Genomic DNA, 22,244 nt, shown 5'->3' with positions numbered 1-22,244 from the left:
ATCAGCAGCAAATCCTGCAACAGCGTCGACGAAAACCTTCCTTTTAACAGGCAGGAACGTCGAGCAGATCCAGGCTCAATGGGCTCGGCGTTGACTGGTTGGGGGGAAATTACAGAAACTAGTTTGAAAGTCGATGCAGCTTCGCTGTGAAGCATTGGTTTTAAACCTAGTACAGAAAATAGAATCTCTTGATAGCTTATCAATGGTGCAGCACAAAATAACCATGTTAAAAAATATATTTTTTACATTTCTTGCCTGTCTACTCTGTTCAGCATCTCCTTGATCGCCTTCTTCATTCAGAAGGTCGCACAGTATAAATCGTAACTGAAGTCGACCCATTGTGCAGTCTCCAGTCCCTTCAACTCCAGACGTCTGTGTTAAAACCTTTCTTTTGAGTTTGTCTGTGCCAGTGTCTTTGCCTTTGTCCTCTCTTGCACTGTTTTCACTCACCAATCAAATTTATTTCCAAACTCAAGCAGCTTCTTGCTAGCTGCGTTACTAGCTACTACGACTAGTACTACTACTGCCATAAATTGTGTAAGGTTTATGGCATTGTTTATGCTGTATGTGTGACAGTGAATGTGGATGTTTTGGAACTTAAACAAAGCAAGCAATATCTTTGTACCTCCAGATGATTCCAAAATGTGAGCATTGCATGTTTTTTGTAAGGATTTTTTTTTAAGTCCGATTTTTTTCCTCCTGAATCTGATCAATTTAAAATGTGCTGATCTGCTTGGGGCATTTCTAATTGTTATTTCTAAAGAAAAACATCCATCTACATCTTATATGATGTATGTGGGTGTCTGGTTCATTTCAGACCAATTACCTGTCTAGAAATCCTAGCAGCCAGTCATTATTGTGTTGCTGTGGGCAAATATTTGACACTTCCCCTAATTTCTCTTGAATGGATACAGTAGATGTTTCTTTGTTTTTCAGGATAAGAAAAGGAGGGAAATATGATACATTTTTTTGTGAACTGAAAGCCCATCGTCCATCGTCTTCCGCTTATTCCTTACTAGTAAGGGTCGCGGGGGGGCTGGAGCCTATCCCAGCATCTACGGGCGAGAGGCGGGGTTCACCCTGGACAGGTCACCAGTCCATCGCAGGGCCAACATACAGAGACGAACAACCATTCACACTCACATTCATACCTACAGTCAATTTAGAGTATCAATCAGCCTCGTCCTCTCTTGATGTCTTTGGACTGTGGGAGGAAGCTGGAGTACCAGAGAGAACCCACACAGGAACAGGGAGAACATGCAAACTCCACACAGAAAGATCTCGTGCCCGAGCCGGGACTCGAACGTGGAACCTTCTTGCTGTGAGGCCACAGTGCTAACCACTGCACCACCGTGTAGCCTGAACTGGAAGTATTTATTAAATTATTTACCATAAAATGGGGCACCATAAGGTCCAAAATACAGTAAGTCTACACAATTTAGTTACATAGTTACTGTAAATAACATATGGGATTCACTATGTGTGGATATGTCCAGTAATGTGGCAAGGCTGGAGCCGTATGTCAAAAATTTCATTGTGAACCACTGGCCCATTCTTTGCCCATGAACTGGATTCGTCTGGAGGCACTTAAGATACGGTTTCCACACCCTGGAGGTTTCTCCTTGCCTTCTTCTTTTTTCCTTCACAACAGCTTTTTACTGTTAGCAGCATGTTAGTGTTTCTCTTATTCTATACTATTGTTCTCCCAAGTCAAATACATTAATTATTCATCCATATTCAGCTTTCAAAGGCTTTCGCTCCTCATTCTTCCCAGCAAAGTGCCTATCAGGCAGCCGGGTTTCAAAACAAGGTGCTCTCCGAAGGGAGACAATATGGGAAGTACTCATCGCAAACCCATTCTCTATTCTTTGCCTTCAAGACTTTCAGCAAAGAGTGAAGCAAATAGTGGAGGAAGTCCTCTACAATATTATCTGAGAGCCCAGGCAGTCACAGTGATCTAGCTGTTGACTGTCTCACTGAATCGACTATCAGGTCTGATCACTGTTTTTTTAATACGCGTGTAAGGAACAAGGGAGGCTGCAATGGAATTGTTTGTGCTATGGCTGTTACTGTCATTCATTTCCTAGTCAGTGGTTAAATGCATTTAGAGATGTGAGGATTTAATTGAGAAAATGACAGGTGAAGTGATATGTAATCAGCTATATGCAGCACGCAACACTTCCAGAAACTTCAAGGAGCCCATCAAACATGTTCTGCTGCACAGAGCAGTGGCACACTTTGAAACTCACTGGATAACTCTCTTAGGATCAAGTTTAAATTATAGATGTGCAATTCAGTGCAAGGCTCTGTAAACAGTTATGCACTTAATGGACTAGATGAGTGACAGCAGGCTGGCCCATGTTGAAGTGTTTTTCTGTAGGTTGTGAAAGGGGTTAATAGCTTAAGTTTTCTCCTTGGAGGGTTTAGGTTGGTTGGGTCAGGGTAGCTTCACAGCACACAACGGTAAGTAAATATCGGTTAATTTTAAGAGATAGTACAAAAGCATAACATGAGAATTACTTTTCTGTTTATTGGAAAACATCATTACAAGTCATGTTAAGCTTTTTCAGCCACACATTCATAGTGTGTATACGTTTAATTGGCAGGAAGCCTTCGAGCAAAGCCAGCTAACACTGGATTTCACATCCTGTTCGCAATAATTTTCATAGAGCACATTTCAAATGCCCCTCTCCTTCGTGCAATTCACAATAATACAGAAATAATAAGTAACATAACAGCCTAACAATGTTAAAAGTTTTCTGGAAGCAACGAACCACATAAACAGAACAGAATCCAGACTTCTCTGCACAGCTACTTCCCGCAGCAACACCAGTTGTCACCCCTCCCACACAAAGTACAGTATAGAGCTTACTGTCAATATAGGCTAAATGAAGCCAGTGTTCATGTTGCGGTAACTGCAGCCAGAGGATTACACTCAGACCAACAGACACTTTCATTAAAGAAGGCTTCAATACCATGCCCTTTTCCTGCAGAAAAGCCTTACACTAAATAAACACTTTTGTCATGTTGTTCATCTCAAAAGCTAACAATAACAGTCAGAACAATAGACTATTGTCCCCATGGCTCATTTGACTGAGGCCAATTTAAGCAAGGAGTATCATTGTCTTCCTGAACCTGCTTTTCAGGTCTAAATGCTTCAGTTTTTGTCCTCTATTCCATAGACAAGAACAATATCATTTTATGGCTAACACATATATTATAGATGTGTGATATAGATATAAAACTGTATCTTGATATTTTATGGTATTTATTTTTCTGTAACAGTAAAATGGGGACATGAGAATAGCCCCATAAATTTTTTTTTTTTGAACACGTTAAATGCACATTCAAACTTCGGAGCAATGCAAAACATTGATCCAAAAAGGAAGCTTGGTCATCATCAAATACTAAACAATTTAGTTATAAAATAAAGAGAATAGAAGAAGAATTGGCCCATTTTAATGAAAGGGCATCTGTGGCTCAAGCCCTGGGACCCAAGGGGGGGGGGGGGGGGGGGGTTCATGAGAACTGTGAGGGAAAAAATTGAGAGGGAATAATATACTTGTCTTTATGTGTTTCCCATGCACTTATGTGTTTGTGACAGGCCTGCTATGATAGAACTTTCTCTACAGCATTTTTAACAATTAAACAGCAAAGCAAAGTAGTAGATTCCTGTCTTCAAAATTGGAAGAAAAAAAAAACATTTAAGGAAAATTGTCATAACTTTTCAGTCAACACTCATCAAAAAGGACCTGAATTTCTCTTTGATGATGTTTCTGATAGTTTTTGTACAGTATTTTAGAAATTAGATGATGAAATAATAACATTATCCCATTCATTCAGCAGAGTTCAAAAGCAAAGACTCCAAAAGCTCTGTCAGACTACTGCAACAGAGGTGTCTCATCTTAGGTTATTATCTTTAAAGATAGTGATTTTGGTAGCTAATGCATCACTAGACTCCACATTTATACATGTAGTTCCTTATCGCAGTCTGGATGATTAAGGCAAGGCAAGGCAAGGCAATTTTATTTGTATAGCCCGTTTTCACAAACAGTTTGTCTCCAGGCTTCATGGCATCATAACAACATCCTCTGCCCTTAGACCCTCACATCAACTGAGGAAAACCTCCATAGAAAACCCTTTTAACAGGGAAAAATCTGAGAAACCTCAGGGTGAGCAACAGAGGAGGGATCCCTTACCAGGAGGGACAGACGTGCAGTAGATGTTGTTACAGACAAGAAAACAGTTTATAATACAGAATGTGAGAAACACGGAAATGTTAATAACAGCTGAAGAAGGAAGCTGATTAACTGGTTAAAATCTGAGTAAAGGCTTTCATTGTTAGCAATTGTTAGAGCAGCGTACTGATGTTACTACACGTAGCTGTACACTGGTGTATGTGGTAAATCCTGACCAGAGAGACATTGCTAGGAGATCATTAACTCAATCTACTGGGTTCACGTGTTTCTTGATATGTCTGTTGTCCACTGTACAATTCCATGAAGTAAGGTGGATGATTATGAGCTGAATTCCAATAAAAAGGTGAACAGTAAAATGACCTCATTATTCTAAATTGTTTCCCTGTAGAAAATAGATGGTGTGGATCGATCTCCCACAATAGAGCTGAATTAATAAATTCTAAATTGTGTGTAAATATGCCTTATTTATGCAACTGTCTATTTCTGTCAAGATATTCCACAGTAAACACTACAGAAAAGATCTTTGCATTAGCTAAAGCTATAAAGAAACACTTTTAGCACATCTACAACATAAATAAGTTTTGTTTCCCTCAGAAGAGAAAAATTGTGGTTCACATACAAATGAAATTTCGAGTTGTGTATTGAACATTTCATTTTTTTTTTGCATCTTTAATGTATCCTGATACATAATTAAAAATGAATAACTTTGAATTAATGTTCAACTGCAGTGTCTGCGTATCATTTAAATGAGATACTCATCTAGTTGTTCAAACATATCCACAAGTTTACCCCTGGAGTCTTTCACAATGCAGCGACCTCATGCCTCAGCTTGAACTGATGCTACTGTTAGTAATTAATCCTCAGCTCAATTAGATGAGTCACACCGAATAGAGGAACGTCCACTGATGTGTTTTAATATTGAAATACAGAACACTTTTCAGCACTTCTCTCTCTTTTCTTTCTTACTTTTCTTAACTCTATTAACCCTGTACACCTTCTTTCAATAGCACCAGCCCAGCCCATAAATACTACTTGGCCATGGACCCGATGGGGGAAGTTCTTTATGTGTCTGACACCAGCAGTCGCCGAGTGTACAGGGTGAGGAACCTTGGCCAGCCAAAAGATCCGTACCGCAACCTGGAGGTAGTAGCTGGTACGGGGGAGCAGTGTTTACCTTTTGACCAAAGCCACTGCGGAGAGGGCAGGAAGGCCACCGAAGCTGCACTCAATAACCCTCGAGGTAGGAAAAGGCACAACTCACAGTTACCACACACCGTTGCCATGGTTATGAGGCATATACCAGGCTCATAAACAGAGATCATTCCCACACTTTATGAAGACATTTCAGTACATTAGGTACATAGAATTTTTAAATAGCCTGTGTAGGAGTGGAGTACTTTTCTATAGATCACTCCTTTTTGTTATAAACACTGATATTATCAGTTGCTCTCTCTTAAATATGGCACAATTTTGTTCAAAATACTAATGTGTTCTTTTATTTTTGTGAACTGTATTCATGTGAAGGCTGATTGTGTTAAAGTATTGTTTCTCTGTATGATTTTCAAAATGTCACATTCAATCGAAGCTCTCAAATATTTGGACATGCTGTGGCATTGAAAGGTTCAAAGATGTTGCTGCAGCGGCCCGCCGCGTCGCCACCAGCAGCCTATTCTGCCGACGCTCAGCCACTGGATTGATGGATTCACGCTGCTTATGCCTGCTTCTCAAACCTGCTATCAGAAAAATTGATATGTGACTTTCCCTCTCTTTAGTACTCTAATGTTAGTGATTAGATTTGTGAGTTTAACTTTTTTTTTTTTTTTTTTTTACAATAATTACATAATTTACATGTCATCAAATTTAAAAAAGTTTCAAAACAATGTCTTTGTGTGAAGGAAATTGCCAGTATCCAGTCACAGACCTTTCACACAGCAGACATTTTTCATGTCACAGCAGGAGAAGCAGTCAGCTCAGGTGAGCCAGTTTCAGGATGTTATGATCGTTCCTATTAGTTGCAATTGTGCTTTTCTGTCTTGAACCACTAAGAATGTAAGACAGAAAACAATAGTTGTTTGTTGTTATTGCTTTACAGCTTTATAGTCCAGAACTCCCATCATTGTGGAAATGGAGATGCCTTTTACTTTGTTAAGCTGACGTGTCCACAAATAACAAGCGTTATGAGAGAAGTACATTCCTTTTTCTATTGTTTTCAGAGTCCCAATCAGGCGCATTTATGCAGCGCCATTGTAACGCACAAAAAATATGACTGGTCACACACTTACACCTGCATGCACACATGCAAACAGGTGTAAGTAATTCTGATTGATTAGGTTTCCGCTCATGCCAAATTGATTTCATTATTGCATCACCTAATTACCAGTTCCTGATCTGAAATTTCATTCAGCATGCTGGTGTACACCATTACTGAAGAGCATTTGGCCTAAACACAGTTCACCTTCCAACAGCCAACACTACAATTTTTCAACAGTCTTGTCAACAGTTTCAACAGACACCTCAGTGAGCAGCTCTGTGACCATTCAAACTCACCAAAACTTACAACATATTCAGGTTCAGAAAGATGCTTTCACAGTCAAATTCAGAGGGCCAAGAAAATGTGATCAATGAATACATAAATTAACAAAGTTAGGATCAGATTTTGTTTTTTTTAACAAAATAGGTAATATAAGTCTGATCTAAGGGTAGAGATGTCCTCCCATGGATGCCATAAATTGGTAATGATCCCCCCCCCAAAAAAATCTTTTTAGATGTTGTTTTTATTGACGTAAAAATCTTATACAAGCCAAAGGTCTACATTTTTTCTTCATTTAATGCATGATTCTACTGAGGTTTCTAAAGAGGTGAAGACATTTACAATTCAGATGAGTTTTCATAAATTTCTCAGGTGTTAGGTGGTTATTTACAAAAATATACCAAGAAATATTTAGAAAATATTCATTCCAAACGTTAAATGTTTACTAAACAGAGAAGCTCGTCAATGCACTTGAATAACCTTCAATCTTTTAACCAAGTTAGTTATTTGAATAATATGCATACATCTCAAACAAAGTTTATAGTTATCCTACAACATCCTACAACACTTTGCAGTACGGACTCCAGTTGTCATGTATTTTTTCCCTCTTCTTTTATTATATCTTTGAGTCTGAGTCATTCTCACCCAGACGTAGCTGTGATCATGGAAGATATATAAAAACAAAATCTATTCAAACTTGTTTAAAGTCTTTTGTACCTCCCTAAATATTAAACCCCCGAGTGTAAGGGTCGGCAACCAAGACTGCTTTCACTGCTGTCGAGACTGGTTTACCAGTGTGCTTAATATGTGATGAGAACCTAGCAAGCAACAAAAAGTCAAATGTTGCAAGACATTTTCAGAATAAACAGAAATAAAGCCGTTTTGGAACAGCTGCGGAAGGTTGATCCGAACAAAAATTACTTCAAAAAGTGGATGAAGTCTGCATAAGCTAGTTTTGTAGCCACTCAGGAAATAGTCAAGCCCAGGTAACCGTTCAAAGATGGAGAATTTATAAAATAATCTTTCATTAAGATTTCAGAACATCTATTCACAGACTTTAATAACAAGAGGGAAATTGTGCAGAAAATCCGTGGAAATGCCCCTCTCTGCAAAGACTGTCAAAGACAGAACCATAAAAATGGCAGAAGACATCAGCAGACAGCAAATTAAAGACATCAATTCAGCTGTGGCCTATTCAATTGCCTGTGATGAATCAAAAGACAAAGGTGAAATTGAACAAATAGCACTGTTCTGCTGGTATGTAAACTCTGCTGGGCCATAGGAAGAAGTGATTTGAGTTGATACCACTAAAAGGCCAAACACAGGGGGGGAGGACATCTGTGAGGCTGTCTTGAATTGTTTAAGAGCCAAAGGAATAAACACCACCCACCTGGTGTCAGTGGCTACTGATGGGGTACAAAGTATGGCAGGAGTGCAGAAGGGCTTTGTGGCTTTACCGCAGAAGTCACTGGACAGAAAGCTGCTGTAATTTCACTGCTTCCTGCACCAAGAGGCACTGTGTGATCAAACATTTCCTGCACAGGAATGCACAGAAGTAATAAATGTTGCCATTCAGATTGTCAATAAAATAATGGCAAAAGGTTTAAATCACCGTCAGTTCCAGTCACTACTGGACAAGCTGGGAAGCACATAGTCTTTTCTCCTGCTGCACAAAAAGTCAGATGGCTGTCCAGAGGGGAGGTGCTGTAACACTTTGCCGCGTGACTCCAAGAAGTGAAAACTTTCCTGGGCAGCAAAGGGCTCATATTTCCTGAGCTGGAACAGCCAGAGTGGCTGGAAAAGCTACACTCTGTAGTAGACATGACAGTGCAGCTGAACACGCTGAACAAAGCTCTTCGGGGGAAGGGACGCACAGCTCTGCACATGTTGGAGGAGGTTTTGTCATTTGTGCGCAACTTGACAGTGCTTGCTAGAGATTTACAGAAAGCTACACTGTCACATTTTCCCAATGTGAGAGAGTTCAAAGAAGCTCAGATGATAAATTCTGAGTATTTAACGTGCTGCAATCATCGCAATCCAAACATCCTTTGGTGAACCATTATGTGAGTTCAGAGAGGAAAAAAAAAAAACTTCTCTGTCACTCCCCTAAGCCTCGATTCATCCCTGCTGAATACAACTGCATTGGCAGGTGTGAGTAGAGCTGTGCGATATGACCTAAAAATAAAATCTCCGATATTTTTTACTAAAATCCGATTTCCGATTTTAATCAATTTTTCTCTGTCCAACTCAAAAGTAACAGCTGACAAATAAACAGCTCAAAACAAGTTTAAACTTTATTCCTTTTTTAACTTTAGGGTTAAAGTGCAATCTGAAAAGCCAAAAAAAAAGATTGTAGGTGAGATGGCAGACCACGCCATTGTAAACACTTTTAGAACTTTTAGAAGGCTTTCTCCGAGTATGTTTTATTATTATATCTTATTTTGAACCTGGCTATGACACAGCACACCTTCACACTTGTAAGTTTAAAAAAGTGTCATTTTTGATAAAGCTAACAAAATAATGATAAAAAGACTCTGCTGCATGCCTCTGCTTTAGGTGCTGGAATAAATTTGTTGTGCTGCTTCCTTTTGTTGTTCTAAGTCCAACGCAAGAAAACCAAGCCAATTCAATATAACAGATGTAGCAACACCTTACTTTCCCCCCCATTGCTGCCATGTTTGTGAATCTAAAACGTTTGGGTACGCCCCGACAATGTACTCATGTAGAATGTTGCGGTGCATTAGTTTCACTTTTGATGCACACGCATAAAATAAATAATGAATAATTGGTTTTCATTAAAAAAAATCTGTCCTTAATTGATTTAATCAATATGTCGCGCAGGTCTGTGAGTCAACCTGATCTTTAGATGGAAGTGGCTGACAAACACACATGGGTGTCTAAGTTTGAACGCTCGACAGCAGACCTTGAAGATGTTGCCCGTTAGCAAGGCCACTCTTGCTCAGAATCACAAAAGGAATGGTATTGAAAACCCCAAACCAGACAAACTTGTGCTGGAAATTTGGAATGCTATCCCTGACGTGTATGTGAACATGAAAAAGTATGCACTTAGAGTCCTGTTGATCCATACATATATGTATGTGAACAGGTGTTTTCCAACATGAACTTTATTAAAAGCAAACATCATGCAGGCCTCACCGATGACAGTTTATGATCCTGTGTAAAGATGAAGCTCACCGCATGCAGCCTAAAGCTTGGTTTATGCTTCTGCGTCGTAGCGAAGGCGTAGACCCTACGCCGTCATTGAGCATTCGAAGTTCTGCGTCGAGGGAACGTGTTGTTCTGCAATTCACCGCCAAGCCTCTAGGGGGGTGTGGCTGTGTCTTTGTATGGTTTCGGGGGGCTCTTGTCAGATTCCTTGGTGGTCATACTTGCGGACCTCCTCGATAACACTTTCTCCAGCTTGGTCCATTTTTGCGTGTAGCTCTCACCACAGAAACTTTAAAAATGGCGGTGTTGTTGTGCTGAACCAGAAATGACGTTCTGAGCGGTCCAATCACAGTCCTTGACGTTCATGTCACGATGCGGCGACGCGATTTTTTTTGGAGGTGCACGTCAGGCTCAAGCATAAACCAGGCTTAAGGCTGCAAGTAACGATTAATTGAGTTATCGATTCACCTGCGATTATTTTATTGATTAATCGATTAATCGGATTATCGCACTTTTTTGCAATTACCTTTACAATTTAGCATGAAGTTGTTTTAGGCATGTTCTAACTAACAATACAGACAATAAAAAAAACATTTATTTTTAATTTGAAAAAATACATTTTAGTCATTTCATGTTCTTGATTCTATAATCTGGCACGCAGCAGGTATAGATGTATAGATGACGTAGATGTCTTGGCTTTAAGGTGCAGGGCTGCATGCTAAAGCCTGGTTTCTATTACTGCTCAAAGCTTGGATCCGATCTCGACCCGCCTACTGTATCCGGTAATGACACACATACACGCACGTAATGTTTCTGCCCCAGACTGGATCAGCAACCTGCGATGTGAATTGATCACGTCTTTGCATTCATGTTTCTATAGCACAAATAGCGCAATAAATAGACTGAAGGGACCCGAGTCCTGACCAGTACTGAACCGTAAAAAGAAACCAGGCTTTCCGCTGTGGAAAGTACATTTCAAATGTTAAAAGCCAAGACAACTCAGTCTGCTACAGGCAAGCCCACAAGCTAACTTACCGAGGCGAGTCTGCATCCAGCTCCGCTAAAACTCCTACATGCTTTCTGCTCAGATGCTCATTCGTGACGGTTTTGTTCCCATGCCAAGCGAAGTCCTCCTTGCAAAGTGTACAAGTAATTTTTCTTTTCTTTAATGAGAGTGAAATACTCCCAGACTTTAGCTCTTTCCATCCTACGCCACATGCTGCTGCAATGGACGCCGCCATTGTTGTTTTGACATGTGGTCGCTTGTGCGCGCAATTCTTACGGAAGAGAGATGGCTCGTCTCCCCCTTATATTCGCGGCATTACATGTCGAAAAACACTCGCGTTTCTTTGCCGATGAATTATCAATAATCAAATTCGTTTGGCAACGAATTTGATAATCGATAGAGGTGGGGTTCACCCTGGACGGGTCGCCAGTTCATCACAGGGTCAACACATAGAGACAGACAACCATTCACACTCACAGTCACACCTACGGTCAATTTAGAGTATCAATCAGCCTCGTCCCCTCTTGATGTCTTTGGACTGTGGGAGGAAGCTGGAGTACCAGAGAGAACCCACACAGGAACAGGGAGAACATGGAGACTCCACACAGAAAGATCCTGTGCCTGAGCCGGGACTCGAACCCAGAACCTTCTTACGATGAGGTGACAGTGCTGACCACTGCACCATCGTTTCATTTTAAATGTCAAAAGGGTTTTGTGACTCCCAGTGTTTTCTTCACTGTGGGAAACGGGTCCAAATGGCTGTTAGAGTAGTAAAGGTCGCCGACCCCTGTACCCCCTGTACCTTCACAGATTGCCAACTCTGATAATACTGCATTTTGAGCTCCCTACCAAAAAGGATAATTGTGTATAACAGTGGTCCCTCGATAATCACGCAAGTTACGTTCTAAAAATAACCCGCAATAAGCGAAAGGGAATAACACAAGGCACTTTGAAGGGTTTGATTAGTGTCACACCCGAAACACAACTATGAATAATTAGGTGTCTTTATGTCCGCCTTGTAGCACTGTGTGCCATAGTTTATGCTATGATTACACACTCTCTAAATACTAAAATGAAGCTGAGCCCAACTGGCCATCCGCATGGCACCTTAGATTGCTTAAAAAGGGCTCTGGGTGTCTTAATTTTTTTCTAAACCAAGGAGGCAATGGACATAGAGGGGGGTGTATCCCCTTCTCATCTTTACTCTGCCTCTGATTGGCAAGTACTTGATGACCTTCTGTACACATTTTTTTTCATCCAATAGCCTGGAAGGGCCATGATGGACTTGTGTGGGTTTTATTTGCCTAAAAACACATGTTGCCAGAAGGAAATAATATGTTTTCTGCCCCCACTAGTGACACACGTGGCCACTTCCTGGCCTCCCGGGTGGACCAGGAGATTGAGCCCCAGGTGTGTCATTCAGCCTACCCCCACAGTCTTTCATGGTCTCCCCTGTCAGTCACACTCAGTTTGTGCACGCATTACAATTTGATGTAGGAGGCAGACAGCCAGTCAATATCAAGCATAATAAACAAAATGTCTCCATTCATCAAATGTCACTGGTTCTCAGTTCAAACTAGCTTCAACTAGCTAACTTCCCTGTGACAAGAAGATGAGAGGGGAAACAATTAGAGAAAAACAAAATTAGTCCTGATTCCTGCTTCAATTTGATAGAAGATCTGAAGACTATTATACTGAGTGTATGTGCGCTGTACACTTCAGAACATTCTGTGTCTCTCTCACTTTATTCAGTATTAGGAAATTATCCCAAGACTCCTCCTGTTCACTGACGCTCAGGTATTTTATACTCTTTGACTCTCTGCACTTCACAGACTCTTCTGTGGCCATTGTGCTCTGACTAACCAGCTTATAAAGGCTCTGGAGATTTCTGCCTCAAGCCCCCTGGTTCCCTGTCATCCATCTGCCACAGCCCACACTCCTCCTCCCTGCGCCCTCTCACCAACGCGTGGTAGACTTCATAGAGAAATATCTGTCCGTTTCTCTTTTTTGAAGCAGTGTCTCTGTGATTCTCTTGCAGTGATCTTGTCTTGTGTCCTCTGGTGAGGTCTTTGCTCCAAATTAGAGCCTTCCTCTCTTTTTCTCCATTTTTCCTGTCTCTCCCCGTGTTATCCATGAATCATCCTTGTGCCTCTGTGTTGATATAGCTGCAGTCCACCTGCTGTGACACATGTTACCACATGGCAAACAGTTGTTAAATAGTAATCCATAATTTTAATTTAACCACCAGTGCTGCAGCACCATTGCTGCTGCTGCTGCTGCTGCTGCTGCTGCTGCTGCTGCTGCTGCTGCTGCTGCTGCTGCTCAAGTTTACAGTCTTTCTGTAACATAAGCTGCAGGGATTATCTGGTGTCCTTCAAACACTCACTTATGAAAACAAGATGTGGAGCATTGTTTGGAGTTGGCTCCACATGTGCTTCTGCTGTCAATTAGCTTAGTAAATAAAAGGCCTTGCTCCATTTACGATGGATCCTGTGTCTGACATGAAAGAGCGCCAGTCCCGCAAGACCCAACAGCCTTGCCTCACATCTCTTGACTCATTCTGTTCACAACACTAACTTTTTTAATATATATATATATGGTGAGTAACAGTTGTGTTTTTGTGAAAATAAGCACATGTAGGTTTGGACAGAGGAGCTCAGATTGTGAGTTTAGCTATTGGTGTTAGCCTTGTTTGAGTCTTATCTATTATTTGTTGACTAGTCCCAGACAGCAAAGCTGACATCCTCAGAGGGTTTTGTGTGTGTGTGTATGTGTGTGTGTGTGAGAGAGAGAGAGAGAGAGAGAGCTCTTGCCGTGTCAGTCTCTCCCTCTGACCCACAGGGGGCAGACTAATGCCCTTATCAGAAGCTGACACGCTGCCACCACATTTCTCCCTCTTGCCCCTCTCGCCCCATCGGCCTCTTTTTCCTCTTTTCTTTTCTCTCCTCCTCTGTCCTCTGTTTTGTCTCTTCCCCACATCTCTCTCTCTCTCTCTCTCTCTCTCTCTCTCTCTCTCTCTCTCTCTCTCTGCTCCACACATATTTGTCTCCATCTCTGTCAGTGCCACAGCTGCGAGGCACGGCATCAGAGTTGAGATAGCAAGGCCGGGGCACCGACTGAAGCGATGGAGTTTAAACTTGTCACGGTTATTAGCATGTTGAATAGCAAGGAGGTTAAAAAGAAAACTACAGCCAGCGGTTAATGTGCTTCATGTGCTGCATTGCAGGTCGGCCACCAACCTCAGACCAGCACAGCCAGGCTTCACACAACAGAGTATTATATGGGATGGAAAATATGTAGGTCAGCCAAAGGGCTAGTTTAAGAAAATGCCTGAGAACATGTCAATATACATCATAGTTTTGTTTCATCAGAGTAACTGAAGCAGTCTGTACATTGACTGAGAAAACACCAGTCCCCTGTCGCTATACTGCAGTGTATGGTGGAATGATAAAAGAGAAGCTCTCATAAGAACATTCCATGTATCCTAAATCTGCTACTTCCCAAAATGTATTTGCTGGCTGCAGCAGTGATGTTATAAGATTTCCTAGGGCTGTATAGCCTCTGTGCCAAATGCTCCGTGTTATAACTTAAATGAATATGCCATTGTTATTCTACCTCTGGCTCCCATAGTATTTAGTGCAGAGTGATTGTTTTCAAAAAGCATAGAAAGAAAGTGAGAGAGAGTGGATTAAATGGATACTGAGAATGAAGCAAAGGGAAAGAAAGTCAGTGAGCATAAAGGACAATAAAAATAGTATGATGGAGAAAAATGGAGGGAATGAGAGAATGAATGGATTAAGAGAGGGAGGGAGAACTCGGTGTTTTGCATCTAAATCCTGCAGCGTGCAGGAGTCCCACGCCTCATTTGCATGTTAAACTAAACCCTGTGGCTGCCTTCTCTCTCAGAGGGTCAACTATCACTGTTGCTGTTGGTTTAAATAGAGCACCACTTCACAAAACAAGGACATCTGATAAGTCAAATTTTGTTTTTGGCTCCAAGATAGGGTTTTTTTTGTGTGAGCGTCGGCATATGTACCCACCATTTTATTACAACCTGCACTCATGTTTCATTTCATTTCACATTGACCGAGCTTTTGTCTTTGCCCCTGGACATTCCTGCATTAATGATACACACATGAATTAATCACACAGCAAGGAAAACAGCAGCATACTCTATGATAATGTAAAACAGAGCCACTGGGTCATGCTATTTCTACCACAGCTGCAGCAACCATGATAATTACACAATCTGCTGCCGTTTGTGTAACAGACTGAGCAGCCATAATGTGAAGTTTTGCCAGAGATCTGTTTCTCCCAAAACTGAAGCCAAGTGTGTGTGTGTGTGTGTGTGTGTGTGTGTGTGTGTGTGTGTGTGTGTGTGTGTGTGTGTGTGTGTGTTTGGATGTCTATGTGTCTGTTTGTCCGTGTGTTTGTGCCAGTGGCCAAGGAAAGAGAATGAAGCAAAGCCCACTGCACACAGGTGCAACGAGGACTTGTCGAGTGCATGAGCAATTTTTACATGACAGGAAAAAGAATTTCATGAATGTGGCCCACACCCTATTTGTATGTTTACTGCAGAATTATCAGAGCACACCTGGCAGAACTGCATAAATCTTAAAGCCAGTTTTCACCCGTCACCAGAAAAAAAATGCTAAGCCTCTTGTTACTGTAGGGCATTGTGATACATGAGTGAGTGAGTGAATGAGTGTATACATGTGATGTATGCTGACTGAATGTCAAATATTGAATGTCAAAGTTTAAAAGACCTGACATATGTTATTTATGTCAAAATGTTTCCTATTTTAAAAAAGAAACCATCACTTGTAGAATCAACAGAATGAAGTTTAGAACATGTTTGCATTGTCAAATATTAGAGACAATATATTATATACTGAAGTAGCAGAAGGAAAACTAGTATTTCAGCAAGCACTATCAGCTTGCAGTTTGAACATTGTTGAAAAGTGCAATATGTTCCCTGACATTAAATAGGTTTGTCATCACAGATGGCCACCCACGCTGAGTCTAGTTCTGCTCAAGGTTTCTTCCTGATAAAAGTAAGTTTTTCCTCACCATTGTCTCCAAAAGCTTGCTCATGGCAGCATTGTTGGGTCTCTACAAATGTACAGTATAAAGACATGGACCTACTCTGTGTGAGACGTGACAAATACAGCTGAATGCAATTGCACCGCCTTATACAATTAACCTGCCCATGTCCAACAATTCAGTCACATTAGCCTTAAGTCAAACTGAATTTGCCTGTTTTACCTTTTGATTCAGATCATTCCTCACATCCCTCACTTATTCTACAATACATATGCAACAAAATGCAAAGAAACTCTCCATATATTTTTATCTGAAAATCTAAAATTCAACAAATAGGGGTGTGACAATTAGCCATCAGTCAGTCTTCAGCGTTCAGCAGCATGTATGTATGTTTATGGACGGAAATAAATCATTTGCTCACTAGCATTAACGGTACTGTCACTCGTTGGCTGTTCACCACCTCAAATCTACCACCTTTTCTTTCCCAAGAACACCACGGTTGATCGCTCATTTCCAAAATGCTGTTTGAGATGGACATAATGTGCTCAAGAAATAATTATTTGCAAGTAAAAGAGAGTTGAGTTACATACATGTTTCAGAGATCATTAAAATTATCTTAGCATTCATTAAACCAGCTTAACTTAAAAGTATTTGGAGCCACAGTTCAGTTCAGGGCAGCTATGGCTGGAAACTATGTCTCAGCCAGACAAGTTGGAGTCCTCTTCTTTTTTAAACTTGTCTAATTTTGAGCTTTTAGTGTGAAATCCCTCTTAGGTCTTTTGTTGCAGGATAAGGAGGTGACATTGTTTGTGACTCATTTTTTACAAAATAGGTTGCTTAAGCATTTGTCAAACAGAATGAGAATGACCAAAAAATGTCTTTTACAAAACTCAGAATGGTGAATGATATCGTGTCTGAACCAGACAACCTTAATTAATACCCTTTAAAAAAAACTGTGCCGCGGGAAGTGTTTTTGATACATGTGAGAAATTGGGGAATTAGATGAAATAATCACCAATAACAGCTTTAAGTTGCAATTTTGAAAAGCTTCTATCCTGCTTTGATATTCAATGCTTCAGTAGTACATCTAAATGTTTATAGGGCACCAAAGTTCTGATCCTATTCCATAATTACCCTGATGGCAGATAACTGTCATTAACACAATGACATGTGGCTGTAACATCACTGTTGAACTGATAAATGGGTCTTAGAAGGAAATTATATGGGGACATTGTCAACTCAGTGTCAAGATTAGTCAAAGACCCCAGCTAATATCATTAGTTGCTGGTATCATTACTGAGTAAGCAAACGTATGCTGACTTGAGATGAGCCTCTACCTGTAAATCCCCTTCTGTTCAAGTAATGTATCAGGTAAAACACTATACAGACTGGCAACTAGCTTTTTTTGTAGTTGGACTGCATAGGTTAGCTTCAGAGAGATTACTGAAGCTCACTGTGTATGTAATGAAGCCCTGAGTCAATGAGAGATGCAGGCACAAGGCCAAAGGCTGAGCCTGTGCATCAAACGTGCTGCGTTAATGCAAACCGGAGTGCTTATGCATTCTTGTTTTTTTGATAGGCACCCTACAGGTCCCCAAACCGACTGGGCATCTCCCAGGAATGGGACAACGAGTTAGTTATGAGTGGCTTGTTAAAGGTATGTCAGTTTGACAACGTCAGCGTGATCATTGGAAATGTGACATGTGTGTCCCTTTAACTGGCTGAGATGGCCGCTGCTGGCAGCTGGCCTGTCAACCTCCACTGGGAGCCTGGCAAGCTGACAAGAGGAGTGGAGCTATGCCAGCATCAGGGAATAAATTGCATTTACTCTACGTGGATGCACAAGACACACACCTAGATGGAGGAATTTATCTGGGAGGTGGAGGGGGGGGGAGATAGTGAACGCGTGCCCATGCGGGTTGAATCTATCTTGATTGTTTAAACACACTGACAGAAAGATGAATAAGACCAGTGATGGTGGCAGGCGCAGTTTTGCCTGGCAGTCTGATTGAACCTTGGTATGTGACAGTGGGGGTGGGGGGTTTGGGGTTAGGGATGGGGGAACAGACAGTAAATGTTTTCACCTGGGTATCATTATTGCCTGCAGCTCTCAGAGAGCCCAGATGTCCACCCTAAGATTTCACACAGATGCAAAATCCCCATCAAAACTTCTCACTCAGTGGAAAATTTTTAGGTGAAGGCTGAATGCATACAGATTTGTAATCTATAGTAGTTTCACTTTCAACTCACTTTCACTTTTTAACTCATGAAAGCATTTGTTTCCTCTCAGCTGATCATGTTTCCTCTATCACTGCCTTCATGTGGCGATGGCGTGTTTGGTAAAAGAGCTTCTATTGATAGACCTCCTTGTGTTTGTTTGATGTTCTGAGCAGTGCGACATAATCTGCAGACGCTCCACACTGATCCAAACCCCTCAGCCTTTCACAGAGCTTTCTATAGTCCACAGCATTTCAATTGCTTTTATAATTGAGTTCATCTGCTGCCTGTGTGATTGCTCTGGATCTCTCTTTTGTTATCAAACAAGGCAATTACTGCCAAGTCGCATATTTAAATAAAAAAAAGTTCACGCTTTCAAAAATTAGCATGCAGCATTTGTTAAATCTCCTTCCAGTTTTCGCCTAGCCATACATGCTTCGTCGGGACCTACCAGCTCATAAAAAGGCAGCTATCAATAATTAATTAATGTGGGTTTATATGTTAACAAACTTATAGTATAACTGTTGATAATTAGATGAGCTACAGTGTCTGATTCAGACTTCATTACGGAGCCAGTGTCTGTTCTGTGAAGCCTCAATGAATAATTAACGATGACAAGATGAATTATTTCTGCTTCCCAAAGATCTACCCGAAATACACACCCATCCTTGTTTATGGCGATATCTGCTTGTGTATTGATCGATGATAAATGTTTGATTTGGAAAATTCAGAGCCATTACCAGCAACACTTTCAGTACCGATGCTGGAGAGTGTGATGTAAGTGTGGGTGATTCAGCATACACCATGAACAGTTCATATGACTTGACTTTTTGACACAGGTGTCTCACACACACACACACACACACACACACACACACACACACACACACACACACACACACAAGTACAAACACAAACATACAACATACAAGTGAGCAGGTTTATTTTCTCCCCGCTGGTGCACATGGGTCTCATCTCAGTGTCTTTAACAAAGTTGTGTGATTGTTAATTTCTCAGCAGAAGACTTTGATTTATCAGCTCTTTCTTTACATATGCACACAATGAGATTAAGTGTCATACCTTATCTTTGCACCAAACTTGTTCACCACACACACACACACACACACACACACACACACACAAACACACAACAATGCACACATTTTGTCACTTCTGCTCACAACACCATTGTGCATCCTGAAGGAAACCTGATGAAAGGGACCAGTGTTCTACAGCTTCACTTACTCTCAGACTGGAGCACTTAGCGAACCCTCCAGGCTAACCTCAGCTAATGTGGTTAATGTTATGGCCGTAGTCTGTCACTGGGGCCAGTTTTGCAGGTGTAACTGTCCATCTGTCAGCTTTCATTGTCCAGTCACACACAGCTACTTACACAGTAGTACAGGACAGAGGCACCATGGGCCATAATCAACCTCATCTTGCATCATTAGATGCTGTAATACTATGTTAGTGCATATCATTAGCACCCACTGAGCCTGGGTGACATGGGAGAGCAGATTAAAAGACTGGCTTCTCAGGCTACTTTCAATTGATGTGTGCATGCATGTGCATAGGTGTATGTAACAAATAAGTCTTTAATCTTATTCGTTATATGCCCCAATCTGAATGTGGCATTTGAGACAGCCCACATAATGTGATTTGAACATATATTTCTTCAAACTGAGGTTGTGTGTTATTATGAATAGCATAAGCCACCTCCATGACTGACAGGCCTGTGGATCAGCAATGATTTTTCTTCAAATCCATTCATATTACTGGATGGGCACAAGATGAAAATATCCATTCTCATTGAAACGAAGGATTTTGATTCAGTTTCATTTATTCTGCATGTACATTATTAATGGGTGATTGCTTTATTTTGTAGTTGCTCCTGGAAAAAGCTAGGAGACGTGTGACAAAAGCCTTGCTAGGTGGCTGAATGTCGTTAAATCTCTGCAAGCATCAAAGCAAAAAAATCTCTGTCTCTGTGTTTGTCTGTCTTTTCCTCAATTATCTCAGTGATCGTTCAATCAATGTCAAACTTGATGAGTGCATTTAAGTCATTTGAATAAGGGGTTCTTATTTTGAGGTACCAAATTAAGATTTCTCGTTATGCCAAAATGTGATTGGATGGGGGCGGTGGTGCAGTGGTCAGCACTGTTGCCTCACAGCAAGAAGGTTCCAGGTTTGAGTCCCGGCTCCAGCACAGGATCTTTCTGTGTGGAGTCTCCATGTCCTCCCTGTTCCTGTGTGGGTTCTCTCTGGTACTCCAGCTTCCTCCCACAGTCCAAAGACATCAAGAGGGGACGAGGCTGATTGATACTCTAAATTGACCGTAGGTGTGACTGTGAGTGTGAATGGTTGTCTGTCTGTTTGTGTTGGCCTTGCGATGGACTGACAACCCGTCTGACAGGTGTGTTGGCTTGTGCTCACTTATAGTGCCTGTTTGCTGTGATTGTGTGGGTGGATGAAAGTTCTTAGATATTTTTCCTTTGTGCTTATTCTGCACTTATGTGCCTGATAGTTGCTGTGTGAAGGAGGGCTGTCTAGCAGCTTTGCCATCAACATTTTAGCATAAAGGAAAAACATCAATAATCCCTCCTATTTTCTTTGGCCCCATTTAATGTTAAACATCACAAAAAGAATTATTGATACGCATTTTGCATTTCAGACAAACAAAGTTGTTGGCCTGTAATTTTGCTACGTCCTTAAATCCCTATCTTTTCATCTTACATCTTGCTGCGAATGTCTCATTGGCTCCAGAATTGAATTGAAAATCTAAATCATGTTTGAAGCTATAAAACAAACAACAAAAGCCTTTAGAAAAGTATTTCTTTCCTGCTGAAGATCACCTTCACCCCTTGTTTTTGAACTTGCGGAAACAGTGGTTGTAATGGTTTTGGTCAGTTGCCAATTAATGACAAATTCCCATTAGCAGTGATGTTATGTGGCACCACCATATCTACTGAGTGCAGGCTAATGGTAAATTGATAAGTCGAACGTCCTCTTGATTATTACAGATATTTAACTTGAATTTTCTTTCACAAACATAGAGAATAATGGATATCATTCCATTTATTTCATTTCAGTCCTATTTATTGGATTGCATGCACCAACAGCACCACAACAAATTCTTCGTATGTGTAAAATCATACTTGGCAATTAAGCTTTTCTGATTTTTCTGATTTTTTTTTTTTTTATTTTTATGATGTTGTGTGTGACGCCAGAGGAAGAACCCTGTATTGTAATGAGGTACTAAGTAACAAGGCTCTGGCTAAAATTTCACTGCTATGTTTGAATTTTTATGACCACTCATGGTACTATTGAAGGGTCTATTACTGCAGAATAAGATACATAATATACAACTTATTTTATCATTACTCATTCTCACTTCATCACTCACCATACACCTTCTCTCTCTCTCACACACACACACTCATACATGAAAAATCCCTGGTGGCTCCTTCTCCTCAAATGGCTGTAATCAACACCGATGCGCTCTGAGACCTCTCTCCAAGGCATTAATCACATCAGATTGTATGGGGGGGGGGGTGATTTGATATCACTGATATTCTTTTGACAGGAACAAAGAACAAAGACATTCTTTGTTTGAGACTGATTGCCCTGTAATACTTAATTGAAGGTGTTCCTCATCATGTCCCTTTGTCTCATCAACACCTATTGTCTTTTCCCACCTCTTCTTTTCTCCTTTTAAGGTCAATACAACTCCGTCTGCTTCACTTTTCTCTGATGATTAAATGCATTCCCCTCTTCAGCCAAATGTCCATCTCCCTGTGGAGTTGAGTTTTTTTCTCAGTTATTTCTTGACCACTCTGTTTTCCAGCCTCTGAACACAAGTATCAGAGTCCCGCGTCCACCCAGGGAGGTACAGTAAATCTTCCGATGTCTTGTGTGTATCCATCAGCTATATAGAGGAGCTGTGAATTTACTTAACACAGCATAAGGTTTTATTCACCACACAGAAGGAAATCCAGCCCATGACAATGAGTATGTGAACTTCTCTGACACAATTTTTTTAAAACTTCCTTTCACCAATAACAAATGATAATAGTTGTCATTC

General features: G+C 40.9%; 1 protein-coding gene across 2 annotated transcripts in view; it reads left to right on the top strand.

Moving 5' to 3' along the window:
- tenm1 (teneurin transmembrane protein 1) overlaps positions 1–22,244 on the top strand; it is a 202,405-nt gene that overhangs the window by 149,916 nt on the left and 30,245 nt on the right. For both annotated transcript variants that reach the window (XM_086223045.1, XM_086223046.1), the window contains exon 22: positions 5,207–5,439. In XM_086223045.1, coding sequence (XP_086079171.1) covers positions 5,207–5,439 — 233 coding nt within the window. The remainder of the gene's footprint in view (positions 1–5,206; positions 5,440–22,244) is intronic.

The sequence above is a fragment of the Aulostomus chinensis genome, chromosome 13, assembly GCF_037954235.1.
Source record: "Aulostomus chinensis isolate RoL2024-O1b breed Wild chromosome 13, RoL_Achi_v1.0, whole genome shotgun sequence".
Classification (NCBI taxonomy): domain Eukaryota; kingdom Metazoa; phylum Chordata; class Actinopteri; order Syngnathiformes; family Aulostomidae; genus Aulostomus; species Aulostomus chinensis.
This window is presented reverse-complemented; position numbering and strand designations above follow the sequence as displayed.